The sequence below is a fragment of the Centruroides vittatus genome, unplaced genomic scaffold, assembly GCF_030686945.1.
Source record: "Centruroides vittatus isolate TY-2023 unplaced genomic scaffold, ASM3068694v2 contig_393, whole genome shotgun sequence".
Classification (NCBI taxonomy): Eukaryota; Metazoa; Arthropoda; class Arachnida; order Scorpiones; family Buthidae; genus Centruroides; species Centruroides vittatus.
Window position 1 is genome coordinate 681,991 of NW_027122209.1, and position 15,030 is coordinate 697,020.

A 15,030-nucleotide genomic window follows, 5' to 3' on the forward strand; every position below is an offset into this window, starting at 1 on the left:
ACAAAAATATTTTCGAAATTTTTTTTAAATATTGGAATTACGAGATGGCACCACTTTCGATTTTAATAATTTTATTATTAATTTATAATTTAATAAAAAATAAAACTACCCTCACTATTTTCAGTTTAATTTTCATAATTTTAATCATAATGAAAATACATTTTTAAAATAACAAAATAGTTATTAACACTGTTATAGTAAAATAAATAAAATAATTCTGTTTTATTATTTTTTTTAATTTTCTGTTAATTTAATTTAATTTTATACATAATGTTTAAAAATTACACGAAATTAACAATGATATAATAAAAGCTACAAAAATAAAATTCTAATTGTTCTATTTCTTTTCAACAGATGACAGCACTACTACTTCTAAACAACTTTTTAAAATAATTTTTCTTTACATTTACTGATTTAATTCGGTAAAAATACACTAAAAATAAAGTAAAAATTTATTTTAGGAATATTTCAACTCAATTTTTAACTCAAATAACCTTCAAAATTTCACGTATGAATGATTTAAAACATATTCAATCTATCTGACGTCACAGGTATCCTAGCAACAAAATCCGTTAACAACAAAACTTTAAACTCTTAATTATAATTTAAATCATATCTCAAAATCGGATAAATTCGCGTAAACGGACATAAAGAAATAAATTTTAACACGAAAAAAATTGAAATACGTAAAAGTATTAAATTCATATCTACATTAAAATATTTTATTAAAAATTAAATAAAAATAACATCAGGTGGCGCTGCATTACACGCGAAGAAAGCCGGAAAAAATCCACACGTTTTCGTGCTAAATTAAGGAAATTTAATGGCGGAATATCTAATATGAACGTTTAAAATCTTGTACGCCGTTCGATTGTAGTTGTCCTTAATGTTCATTGATTTCCTTTTAACGTTTGTAGATTGTTGAAATCGCTACTAATGAGCGGCATTAGCGTAATTAGCGAACGGCACAATACCACTAATTGCATGTTATTTGCGACTTTTTTAAAATAGTAAACGGCGAAAAAAATGATTTGAATAGCTTCAGACACTCGTATCTTTTCTGCAATTTTTAAAACTGTTGATAAACGGATAAGGAAGGCAGTCGCTTTCACTAGTGCAACTGGCTGGATATAGCCAGAGCTAACATTACTATATAGGCAGTTTCTGATTGGTTGTACGGTGTAGACGTAATATCCGACCCGAGCGGTGGAGTTCACAGGTGTAAATACTAGTCCTGCTCCCCAAGATGACGGTTAGTTGATTGTTGTTAACATAAAAAAGTACTCCGAGACGACCGTGTTGAGTTAGAAAAAGAAGCAAAGATGGAAACCACCGGTTGGATATTATTTCTATGTATGGGATGCGTTGTGCTGACTTCAGGTAAGTGTTACGGCTACGGTTCTACTCGTGTAAAACATGGCTCCTACCAAAAAGCCACACCTGTTAGATTTCAAAATAGTTTTAAAAGTTGTCGCCAATCGCCGTCGCTCGATTCTAAATCGGCGATAATCGCTTTAAAAACTGAACGGGTAAGTAAAATAGAGGATTAGTAGATAAGGAAGAGTCTTAATGGGATAATATACGGTTTAAAACACTCTTTCTGAAGTGTTCTATAACTCGGGAGGTGGTTGCCAGTGACAATAGGTGTTGGTGGTGGTGCGAGTGACTCGCTTAACTTTGACTCTTCTCTGCAGGAGAGTATTTTTCTTTATTCTGCACACCCTGTACTTTTTGAATTGACTGGAGTCATACTACGCTGTATCGTCTCCACCTTTATCTAGTAACAGATCTGTACAGGGTTAGAAAATTAACATTATTCGAACGAAGTTTAAAAAACGATTTTCTCCCCATTTTAAATAATACATTTCGACAAAAGGTCCTTCAAAAGAAAATTTATTGTGCTGCATCTATGCTATTATAGATTGAAAAATGTCAAGGAACATTCTTTCCAGCGATTCCAGTGAATAGGTAGAATTTATTCTAAAATATCTTCAAAAACTATGTAAAAAATAAATTTTTCAAAAATATATAGGCCTGTATCAAATTAATAAAATACAATTGAAACTTATAATTTGCCATATTTTATATGCCGTTAATTAATGGATAATTGACTAATAATTAATGGTAATTTTCCATCTTTTTGTATTTTAAATGGTGGGTTTTTTTGTTACAAAAATGAATATTCATGTTTATAAACTAATAAAGTCTATTCGTTGTAAAGGTCACGTGTAAATCTGAGTTGTTAGTTGAGGATTAATGAGGATTTATGAAACTAAGCTCGAACCAAAACGAAAATAGTAAAATGAATATTTCTCTTTGATAATTCGGTAGAGTCAATATTTAAATTATTGAATATATCAAAGGATTAATCTGAATTCTTATAAACTCTAACTCCTTAAAGTAAATTAATTCCCTCGAAATTATTACTACGAAAACTAAAGGCAATGTTTGAAGTGTATGTATGTGTGTATGTATATACATACATATATGTGTGTGTATCCAAGACTGTTAAAAATAGTTTCCTTTCAAAGAAAATCTGGGCTTTTTGAAAAACAGTTTGCATGCAGCTACACAATGCAAGTTAAGTTTTTATGTAAGCATTATATTTCGTATTATACAAGATTTATGTTCTTAAAGCTATTATAAGCCTTCTACTTTATGTATGTAAAGTACAAAATTAGTTAATTTTTTCCTATACTTATTAATCTTATAAATTACATAAGATTCTATTACAAATTAAGTATTTAAGCGATAATATATGTTTAAAATTTAACTAAACTTATTTGTTTATAAAATCTGTTCAAAATTTAACAACTTTCAATAATTAATTTAAAAATTTAATGATTGTGCTTTGGGCAAATATAATAATATTTAAATTTATTCAAATTTGATTTTTGACCTAAAGCGTTTATCAGATTTTGATTTATATTGGTTGTATGTCATAGAAAAACTTAGGAATTTAAAAATAATTGGGGACTAACCCCGAGGCCATATAAAATTCAATATTTACTGTTAGAAATAGTTAGGTACATACTATACAACAGTCAACATAATCGAGGATATACATTTAAATATATATAATAAATGACGTAAAAATTAATGTGCATCAGTATGCATAGATATGCACACATACATTACATAAGCATAACGTTTATATTCATATTATATATAGATATATATAATACAGTATTATAATTTTATTTATTTAGTTATATATATAATTAAATATATAAATGTAACTATATTATATATTATTTATTTATTTTATATACACACATAATAAAACTATGTTATTAACATACATAATTATAAATGTAAATTGTGTACATATATAAAATTATATAAAATGTGTACAAAGTAATATAAACTCTATATATATATACAGTATATGTATGTGTAGATTTATACTATATAAAGCGTATATATTTAGGCTTTGTACAGTATAAAAATAATATAAATCTTTATAAAATACATAACATATGCCTACATATATGCATGTATACGCAATTATTTATATATGAGCTTTATATTCAGTTCTATTTTAACAAAATAAACATATCAGTATGAATTGCCGTACTGTAAACATGTTTTGTAGATTTAAAATTATACAAGAAATATTTTCAAGTTAAAAAAATCGATAATTTTTTTAATTTACAAAAACAAATTTCTCATGAAAAGGTTAAATATGAATTGACGACGAATTTATTTAAATTTAAATCGTCGAGTTCAGCTGACACTGCATCCGTTTGCTACATAATTGGTTGCTGAGTTGGCTCATTCCAACTGGAACTATTTTATGTTATATTGACTTAAGTTCTGCCATCAAAACTTTTTTAAGATTAAAGCTTAATATTTTATTATCGATCGTTGTTTCGTCATTACTCGTCTTCCGATTCAATCGCTCGAAATTGTCGAGGAAAAGAACGGTAGAATTTCCATACCAATCACTATTACATAATCCATTAAGTAGTTTTTAAAGCACGAATCTACTCCAATTAATATTACCGAATTCGATTGCTACATTGTAATTTCGTAAAAAGATAAGTCACGTTCACTGCTTATACATAATCTTAAAAAATTTTATTTTTGCGCTTAATTGAAAGAATTTTTTTTAAATAAAAAGTCGAAAATTTCGAAATGAGAAAAATATTAAAAAATTACTTTTTTAAGAAATTTCTCTTGATTAAAATAAAATTCCAGCAGTTAAATCCGTTGATAATCTTAAAATCGATACTTAAAGATGATTTGTTTCGTTTATAATTTTTCGTCGTTTTTATTCAAATTAAAGATTATTAAAGGATCTATCTGGGCGAATGGATTGAAATATGAAATAAACCACGTGTTTATTTTTTCATTTGAATGAAATGGATGCATTTTTACAATTATGAATTGCATTCATAAATTTAACACTTTTTCCATTTAATTGTAATGGAATGACCGAAAATTAATCTGTTTCGGTTCATAACATTTAATCGCGTGCATATTTTCACTTAATTATAATTAAATTGACAAATTTTTGGACTTTAAAAATATACAAGTTTCGATCAATTCATAAAATTAACCACTTGCATATTTCTCATTCGATTGCACATTTTCTGATGAGAATTTGGCATTATATTAATTTACGTTAATTTAAATTAATTTTAAAATGTATTAACGAATATAGATCTGACTTAGCTGGACATAAATGATTATAAATGCATTTACAAAAATAGAAAATGAATTTAAAAACGTACGCTCTAATTCGTTTATAATTTAATCAAATGTTTAAAAATGAAAATTTGAATATCATTCTACTAATTATTATATCTATTAATATACTAATTCTTTAATTATAACCGTTTTAAGGTTAAAAATTATAAGAATATGCGTTAAGATACTATTTATAACGTAAAATATTTACTAAATTTCGAAATAAGTAATTTATTCTATTAAATATTAAGAATTATTTTGAATTTTTAGCTCTTTCTTCCTTTAATTTAACTGCAAAATATGCAATTTAGGAATTATTTAAAGTAAAATTTGTTTAATGATATCATTCCTTAAGATATCATTTCTGATTTTTTTCCATATTTTTATCCTAAACAAAAAAACACCTTTCTTCTGGGCTTAAATTTGGGCTCTTTATGTCTGGAATCCGAATTAATAGCGAGGTTGAGGCCGAAGTATTCAACAAGAAAAAGTGTACGTCGGACGTTAGGCACCGTCTTCCTGTAAGCGGAGAAGTTTGACAATGGCGTTTGGAACGTCGAGCATGATTCCATTGACATTCCAAACGCCATTGTCAAACTTCTAGGCTTACAGGAAGACGGCGCCGAACGTCCGACGTACACGTTTTCGCGTTGAAAACTTCGGCCTCAACCTCGCTAATGATCTGGCTGACAACCCTCTACTTTGGCCTGTATCTATACATCGATTTTATATGTAAATACATAAGAATATTTATCTTAAATAATTCTTAAACGTTTGTATTTGTATGTAAATTACAATTTTTTTTTTTAATTATTTATTTGCCGGTTTAAACAGATATGTTTTTAAGAAAAAGAACCACCTGGCTTTTCAATAAACCATTGAAAAATTACGTAACACGAATTATTGAAAACGTTATTCGTGATTTTAATTGCGAAATATAATAAATTGATGATAATTTTTCACGTAATTTACTGCGTGTCATAGGAGAAGAGTTTTCAAAATTCAATTTTTGCATTATATAATTAACGCAATATAATTAACGAAGAGTTTTTATGTTAATTAAAAACATCAGTTTTTTTTTCCTCAAACATTCTACAAATTAATGAATTTTAATAGTCCCAAAAGAGGGACTGCTAAAGTACAGAGATTCCTCTATGTCCGAGGCACTGACAAAGTGGACCCGCTAACCTTAATCCGTGTCTCTAAAAACAAGATACGAAAGAGATATAAGTAGAATTTCGTCTTGATAAATAGTGGAAATTTTGTTTTCAGTCCTTTTATTGATTTATTCGCATAATTTTCGAAAGAAGTGAGGACATACGTTTATGAATTGTTCGGGCCTTATTTCATTTCTCTCTCTGAATTTTTCTCAAAAATTAGATTTAATACAAATTTTTTAAATTAAAACAAGAAAAAAATGTGTTTCTTAATAAATTTTTCAGACTGAAAATATAGATCTAAGTTTTTTTTAAATTATTTTTTTACTATTTTAACGATTCTATAAAATATGATTACATTTTATCATATTCCATATTCAAACTCATTATTCAATTTTTTCTCCTCAAAGAATTCTTGTTTTATCGAAACAAATTGTCAAATATTAAAGTAATTTAATTAATCAAGAGTCCATGTACTGTACTGTACATGCATGACTTATATTAGATGTAATTCAAACATGTACATTTATCTCTGGATTGATTTTTCACGGGATTTTTAATATTTTTCAACTTACTCTTTCAGTTTTTTAAATTTGTTTTTGTACAAACTACTTATTTCCTTTAGTTCTTTGCACCTCACTTCTATAAAAGATATTTTACTGTATATTACTTATAATTATACAGTTCAATTTTAAAGTTTAGAATGTATATTTTCACAAATTTTTAAAATTTTATATATAATAATTAAGATATATTTATTATTTAGATTAGAAAAACATAAAATATTAATTTTAAAATAATTTATAACAATACAGTATTTAATTGTTCATTATTTAAATTGTCAGTTTTAATTCTGCTATTATTGATAGATTTATTTTAAAACAATAAGGCTCCGTTACATCCGTTTTAATTTCTATTAAAAGATTATTTAATTAAAATTATTATTATATCTCTGTTAAATAACTACATTCTGAAATCATAGAATGCTGATAAAAATACATTCAGATGATTAGTATTAATAAATATAAATACTATAATTTACTATATAGCATAATTGGACTCCAATTTGAAAATACTGTAGACGTATAAATGCCCACTGTCTGTCTGTCCGTCTTTCCTTAATATCGAGATTGGAATTAGATGAAATCCAAGACCAGATATGAAAACCTTAGGAGCAAGAGGCGAATTAACTATATACGAACTTTCGATGCAAACTGGAACTCATGTTATTTCAATTCAAAAATTTTCATTTGAAAGATGTTAGATAACTGGCACGACTCTATTGTTAAAAGAAAAGTATTATGTACGTACAGGGGCACGACACTACTAATTTGAGGTGGAAAGCATATATATTAAGTTAAATAAGTTAAAAATATGATTAAAAATTGCAGCTCGGCATTATGACGATGTCATAATAAATAATTGCTCGTATGAATTTAAAAATTTATGGTAATTTATTTATGTATAACGAAGACCTACTAGTGGTGAGGTGGAACCAAGCTAATCACAAATGTGGGGTTTGACCCTTATCGAAATCCACAATTTCAATAAAACAATTAAAAACAGATTTTTACACCAGTTATGAAATGAATCTTTATGTCCCTCGCATTACGTTTTTTACATAAATGACTAAATTTTGGAGTTTCTTTGTGCATCAAACGACCCTGCTAATTATATATTCTCAAGGATCACTATGCGTTTTATGATTTCAGAATTTAGTCCTTTACTCTGAAAATTTTCCGTCGGGAAGATTCATTTATGATATGATAGATTTTTTCACACTAACATTTAAGTAATAATGGATCATTTATAATATCGAATATTCTATTACAGTATATATCTTTATTATCTCATAAGTCTTTGATACTAAAATAAAAATTTTAATATCAATAACTTCAATTTTAACGTAAAAATCAGATTTAAATTTTGCAGAAATCGTTATTTATATTTAAACTATACTTTGTCCTTAAATGTTTACGTTTCTTTTTCGTATGTCTACAATTATTTTGCTGTACAAATTAGTTCGAGTTAATGTTTGTTTAAAACGTTATTTGCGCTGGATATCATCAAAGCTTTGATTTGGAATGGTACGAATGTCATTCTGTAGCTAACTCGAATAATACTAACCACTTTATTAAATGAAATTTTTATGTTAAAGTATTTTATAACTTAGAATTTCTGAATGCCATCATAAAAGCAGCGCTTAAATGGTTGCTTTCGTATAAAAATAAAAGAAATTTTATTAACGTTATTCCACAGAATTTTTAGATATCTCCCAATTAAACCATTAAATATTTACTTTTTTAAAAGGGATTTCTTAAAATCCTGCATTCGTAAAGTGAAGTAAAGGTCAGATTTCGGTATGAAAGTATTTTAAACTAGATGTAGCTTGTTCTGAAATGATCAAATTCCGTATTGTATAGAATTAATCGGTAAAATATTATTCAAAAAATAGTTTGATAAAGTCCTTCCAGCACTTTTCATTGTCCTGCCTTCACTTAAACTCTAAAATTTACTGTCTAAATGAAGCTGGAAGGATTAAATGTTTCGAAAATCGTTTTCTAGGTTAAAGTGATTAACTACGAATTGTTTTCGTGTTCCTCTTGTACTTTAATTCGGTCTCGATGACACTGGCCAAATTTAATGTTGAAATAAATCATTTTAATTCAAGAAAATCTATGCCGTGTTACAATATTGTTCGCAGAGCGATTCAAACCTAAAAAACTAAGTTATTAACGATATAAAATAAATTCAAAAGCTGAAGTGAGGGTGGAGAATGCGATACGGCAAACATCTAACTTAAATGTTATTAAGAACAACAGTAAATATGTTAATTAATATACTAATTAAGTTTATTTTTAGTTTACGATTAAGAAAAACTCTCGTTTTGATGCATTTAACATCGAGTTTACAAAATTTTAGAAACAAATGACCATATTTATTACAAATCCACTAGCAACTCTAAAAATATATTAATATAAGCTTAAAAAAGGTTTTTATCAAAGATTTATTAAATACTAAGTTTATTACATTAATGATTTTCAGCTCTTCATTAACCACTTTATTGTGGGTTTCTAGGTACTGTGCTTTGTGAATGCGAATCACAAAGGTCGTATAAATTATGCAAGAAAGTTCTCGTTTTGAACGATTTAAGCTTAACTGACATCTGGGTCACTCTGTATAAGATGACGTTTTTAATTGAAAACAGGATGATTGCCGAGTGATGTTTTTATATGTTAATTTATGAAAGATATACACTCAAATAACTGAAGATGTGATCGAATTGATATTCTAATCTACGAATAACGGTTACGCGATTCATTCATGTTTATTGAAAACACGTGAACGTAACTGAAGTTCAATGAACTGAATGAAACGAAACTGACAACGTAACATCACTATAGTAACGACTAACCTGTATCGTATAATATATAAAAGTGCTGTTAATTGCCAACTAAATCAAGTCTGATACTAAATTTAGTTTCCAATTATTGGTAAATAGTATCAGACTTATTTCTTATAAAAAGGACAAGAATTCCTTTTAACTAAAAAAAAAAAAAATTATAAAAGTTTTTAAATACACGAAATTTAGAAACACGTGTCAAAAGCAATTCCTTTTAAAGTAAAAAAACGATTTTATAATTTACAAAAAATGATTGTAATGTAAAACAATTTTTAGAGGTTTTAGAACTTGCACCAAGCGTAATTTTACTCTGTCAAATTTAATAAATTTCATCGATACATATATATATTTTTTAAATATTATTTTTTTTATTGTTGCAGTGTCGTGTATAAAGTGTTATCGATGCGAATCGAAGACACATTTGCACTGTTCCGAGAAGTTCGATCACGAAAATGCTAATTTACAACCCGAAAGTTGTTCTGACATATTCGAAGCGCAATATTGCATCAAAACTACAGGAATGTTCCAGGGTGAGTAGAAAAAATATTGCAAGGTAATTCTGTCTGTCGAGTAGGTTATATCCGATTTCCTGCCATTTTTCACGCGGTATATTGTTGTCATTTTGTAAAAATATCTATCTAAATTTATATGACGTAAATAAAAAAAAATATATCTGTATTTGAAATACAAATTTTCTATTTATGTATATCTAAGCGCATTTTTATACTTATTTAAATCTCGATGTAAATATAAATCTGTATTTGTATAAATTATACATTTCTTTACGTAGAAAATTATAATAAACTGGATAAAGATATAGTTAATCTTTACAAAAAGTGCTTTTGTTACCAATTTTTTATAATTTATAATATAAAAATCATACATTATACTGTATATGAAGATTAAACTTCATATAAATAGCTATTTTGAATTATAACTGTAGTTTGGAGTGTATACACTTCTATGCCTTTATACAGTTTAGTATACAGAGTAACAACCGTAAAAACTACAGACAATTAAAGGTAATTGGAATGTCTTTAGAGATTGTTAACAAAGTATTTCTTGGAAAGAATAACTACATATTTTCGACTTTATTTGGTCATTAACTACACTGTTAAACAATAACCTTTTTAAATTAATTTATCAAAATTTATACTCTTTTAAATAATTATTAATATAGTTATAAAACGTATTTATATAACTTATAATTAATGTCTTGTTTGTGAGATATATTAACATGTATTCTATCGTGGAAAAATTTGTGTAGAAAACTACGAATAAGCTGTTAAGACGTATATATTTTTTTTTTTTTTTTTTTTTTTTTTGTACAGGTGAGATAGGAACTAAGAGGTTCTGTTCGTCTCGTGATAATGGTAACTATTGTGAATACGTGCAGAGGCCAGGTGACGAGAGGGAATATCGCTCTTGCATTTACACCTGTTCTACTGACGGTTGCAACTCCGCCATCTCTTGGAGGCTTTCCTTACTATTAATGTTATCGGTTATCATACTGAACATGTGGCAGTGGGGCGAGTCGCCGTTTCACTGAAATGTCTCGAATGTTATAAGTCGTATTTGAAGTCATTCGTATGTTTTATGAATCGTGACGCGGATATCGACATATATAGTAGCATATTTATGTTCTTTATCAAACGGGAAATCATTTTATCCGAATGTATCATTCATTTTTTAAGTGTCAAACTCGAGAATTAATCATGTGCTGTAATATTACTTGTGGCATTCATTAAAATAGAATTAAAAATATATATATTATTACATAAAGTTTTAAATCAGATGTAACTTTTTACTTGTATTTTTTCTTTTTTCTTTTGTTAAATTTTAATTCACCACCACTTAGCTTCAAAAATTTTGACGCGTTTTTAATTAATGTACGAGTTTTATCATAAAATATTCTGTCGTGGAGTATACCTGTCATCGAAAGAGATGATGATAAAAATAAAAAATGTACTTAAAATAAAAATAAACTGAAGTTAGTCAAAACAGTCGTAGCACCAACAGCAGGGACTTAAACAAAACAGCAAGGGATAGCAGCAAGCTAAGAACCAACACTTCTCCATTAAGCCATTCCGGGAGTGTTCTCGCAAAATTCTAAATGTAAAAAAATTTAAAATTTGTTAAATTTATTTTTAAACATAACTTAACACACACACACACACACACACACACACACACACACACACACACACACACACACACACACACATATATATATATATATTATATATAAAAGTTATTAATATTCTAAATAATATTTTACAAATAACTTGTAAATTTGCTGTAATACAATTTACATAGTGTTTCAAACGGTTTAACATATTGCATAAAGTAATACGAATCAATCATTTCCTATAGGAACTTGTATTATCTTATGTATAATATAAATATCGTACGATAGAAACTTTTTAAATATAGTGGCGCATCGTTTATACGCCTCTCACGAACCGAAAAGATTCCTCATCGGCCTCATCGAAATTTACTCAGGATGTGCACCACTAATAGCTTTTATGCCAAAATCAGCAATACAATATTTATATTTTACTTTACATTTTTATTAAACAGAAGTATCATGTTTATTTTCGTTGAGTTGGCATAATTCACATATCCTATGAATAGCAATAAATTCTAAAATGATTTTCATCTGTTCGAGACGAATGCCACTCTCAACAGATGGTACACTGCCCTCTAAATACATTATTATTATTTTTTAAGGTTTAGAATATCCATTAAAAACCATTTGGAATTCTATGTTAGAATAGTTAATAATTTACATTGGAAAGTTGCTGTGATAAAACAAAAACGTTTATGAATTCTTTTACTGTTATAGAATATTACAAAAATCTATGTTGCGATCGGTTCACTCATTAGCAATAACCTAATGCTAATCACTTCTGCAAGAGATAATCTGATTGAATCAATTTTACACCATTAAATTCTGAGAATGCGAAAAGAGGAAGGTGAGACAATAGAGCAAAGAATGTGTTCTAGAAATTTTGAGTGCATTTTTTAAAAGAATATTATTAGTATCTTCACCAGAAAGGAAATGACGTTTGAATGAAACTCGTAATGAATTTAGTCGTATAAACGAAATGTTTTACCATCAAAAGGAAAGTGATTGTTTTCGGACTAATGTAAAAATACGTATGTGAAACGTATAAACGTTGCTCCTCTGTTGTACCTGTCATATAAATTATTATTACGTAGATGTACGTAAAGATAAAATTTTTCCCAGATAAATTATCATTGTGTATATAAGTTTGTTAATTCGTGAATTGCATTAATGCGTGGCAAGGGTCAAGTCGACTGGCATTCAGATTTTGTTTCAAGTAAGATTATTTTTAATTTATACATTTACTTAGTTTAATATAGGTACTTACACGGTGTGACCGTATGGATACTGTAGAGGATAAGGAGGAGAAACGGGAGGAGGAGGCGGAGTAGCATAAAACATGCCTGGAGATGCAAGTGTAGATGGGTAGTAAATAAACTGTTCGTTTTGTGGATAAGGTGGTGGTGCTCCCTGTACACAAAGAATTAAATGATTATCTTATATATAAATCCCAAAAATCTCTTTAAAAACTACAAAATAATTTACAGAATAGTTTTAATCTTTAACTTTCAAAATAATTTAAATATCGAAGTGTGATTAATGGGAATAATCATAATATTTTTTGCCATGTTAACGACTCTAATAATAAAAAATAAGAGGCAAAATGGAAATGTATTTTAATCAATAATCGCATTTTCTTTTAATAAGATATGAGGCTCAGATAAATTTTGTTAGATGATAAAGTTTTTTGTTTAAGAAAGTTATTCAAATTAAACACCCAATATTGCAAATTTAATGTGAAAAAGTTCGTGAGAAAGATAATAACTTCATAAATATTCATGATTTTATCATCTTAAGAGAACACGAAAGAAAGTACAATAACCTTACTAAAAACACGAAATCACTAACAGAAAATGCTAGAAATTTGTGTGCAAAATAAATTTTTTACTCAAAAATACTTAGAAGATACAATTACTGTTGTTCTGTGTTTTAAATGAATGATATATAACAACTACTGGAAAATTTATAAACTAACTGAGACTTGTCAGTTTCAGTCAACTTATAAATTCGAAGTCAAATAACAGCACAAATTATAATTCAATCAACGTCAACTTAATATAATAAGCAATATATAAATAACTTAAAAAATCAAAATTTTGAGTCGCACTTTACAGTTAGGAATTATTTTAAAAAATGCTAAAATATATTATTCTTGAAAAGGTGAATATTAATGAAATTTATATTAGCTTAATGACTGATCATTTACCAATAATTTTCAACTTTATTTCATCTAATATTTAAATTTAATATTGGTCAATGTAACGTTTTAATTAGGAATCCATACAATATATACCTATAGAGTTTAATTAATTATTCCACTAAAATAATTCCTGCAAACATATTATATATTATCAATATTAAATATATATAATTTGAAACCTAAAAAAATCCGAGTTATGTAATTTTTTATTTATTTTATTTTTATTTTAGCTCAGTAAAAATTTAATTTCGAACTTCATTGATGGAGCATGGTGTTACAAATCTCTTATTTTGTAAATTAATTTTTTATGTTTCATTTCTAAGCTGGGATTTTCTAGCGTGCTACAATATAAACTTTATTCTAAAAAGTAATCTAAGCGTGTATATAAGACACAAATTCGTAGCTTTTATGTATTAATTTATAACATTTACAAGAATAAAGTGGCTGTGATTATAGCAGATACTTTGAATATTTAAGACTTCAATCCGTTTTTTACATTCGAGATAAGTTTAATTCAAAAGACGGCTTAGATCGTGGCAACGTCGGTCATTATTAAAGTGGAATTTAAAGGAATCAATCTTGAATATCCTAAGTTTTGTTTAAATCACCTGCCGAACAGGTGTTCTCGTCTGCTATATCTCAATTTACATCTATAAATAATGACTCTTTAAAATATTTTTATCGTTATATGTAGCTATTAAAAATATTAGACATCTAAAATATATATAATTATTTCTCAAAAATACAGTAAAAATATTTAAGTAAGGTTAATTAAATCTTACATTGTAACTTTTTTTTGTAAACAAGTCTAGATACTAAATTAAGAAAAGCAATTTTAAAAAGTTTATTTACAGAAACAAATCAAATTTAAACATTTCATCATTATAACACGAACAAATAAAACCGACGAGAGATTGTTTATTTTTAAAAATTCAGTCAATAAATAACTAGACATGAGTCTCAATTTATATCAATAGATGACGTTTTAATAAAATTTTAACAATTTAAAAAAAAAATAAAGGACATAAAATGAATTAAAGACATCGTACCTGATGATTGTGATGGTATTGAGGACTTTGAAACTCGGGATTTTGTGGTTGCATACTTATTATAATTTTATAAAATGATTAAAAATATAAAATTTATACAAAGTAGAATGAATCTGAAATAAAAAATAAATTCTTTCATACTTTATAATGAATTAAATGTCTAGTTATTAAAATATTTAATTTATTAATGTGTCAAAGCGACGTTAAATTAATTCGATACATTTTTAAAAGCTTTAAATTAACTATTGTAGAATTAAAACTTTTTAATTGATTAGAAATTCACTGATTGTAACCCTAATAATGAACACTTATTGGATTTTCCACTTATATTTACCAACCAAATTAAGACTGTTATTGATTTAATCATTTGTAGAGAGGAGTTTATGTAATCGTTTAAGTGC

At 26.9% G+C, this 15,030-nt stretch overlaps 1 protein-coding gene and 1 long non-coding RNA gene across 2 annotated transcripts; one reads left to right on the top strand and one right to left on the bottom strand.

Annotated features, from left to right (window-relative positions):
* Positions 1 to 1,110: 1,110 nt before the first annotated feature.
* On the top strand, positions 1,111 to 11,042 carry bou (boudin). The gene is made up of 3 exons (XM_067271255.1): positions 1,111 to 1,380; positions 9,633 to 9,782; positions 10,584 to 11,042. Exons 1-3 carry the CDS (start codon positions 1,323 to 1,325, stop codon positions 10,799 to 10,801), a joined length of 426 nt encoding a protein of 141 aa, XP_067127356.1. The 5' UTR covers positions 1,111 to 1,322; the 3' UTR covers positions 10,802 to 11,042.
* Positions 11,043 to 11,071: 29 nt separating this feature from the next.
* LOC136976065 (uncharacterized) lies at positions 11,072 to 14,659 on the bottom strand. The gene is made up of 3 exons (XR_010880872.1): positions 14,630 to 14,659; positions 12,648 to 12,790; positions 11,072 to 11,361 (listed from the first exon to the last, which is right to left on the bottom strand). It is a non-coding gene; the product is annotated as an uncharacterized lncRNA (long non-coding RNA).
* Between the last annotated feature and the right edge of the window lie 371 nt (positions 14,660 to 15,030).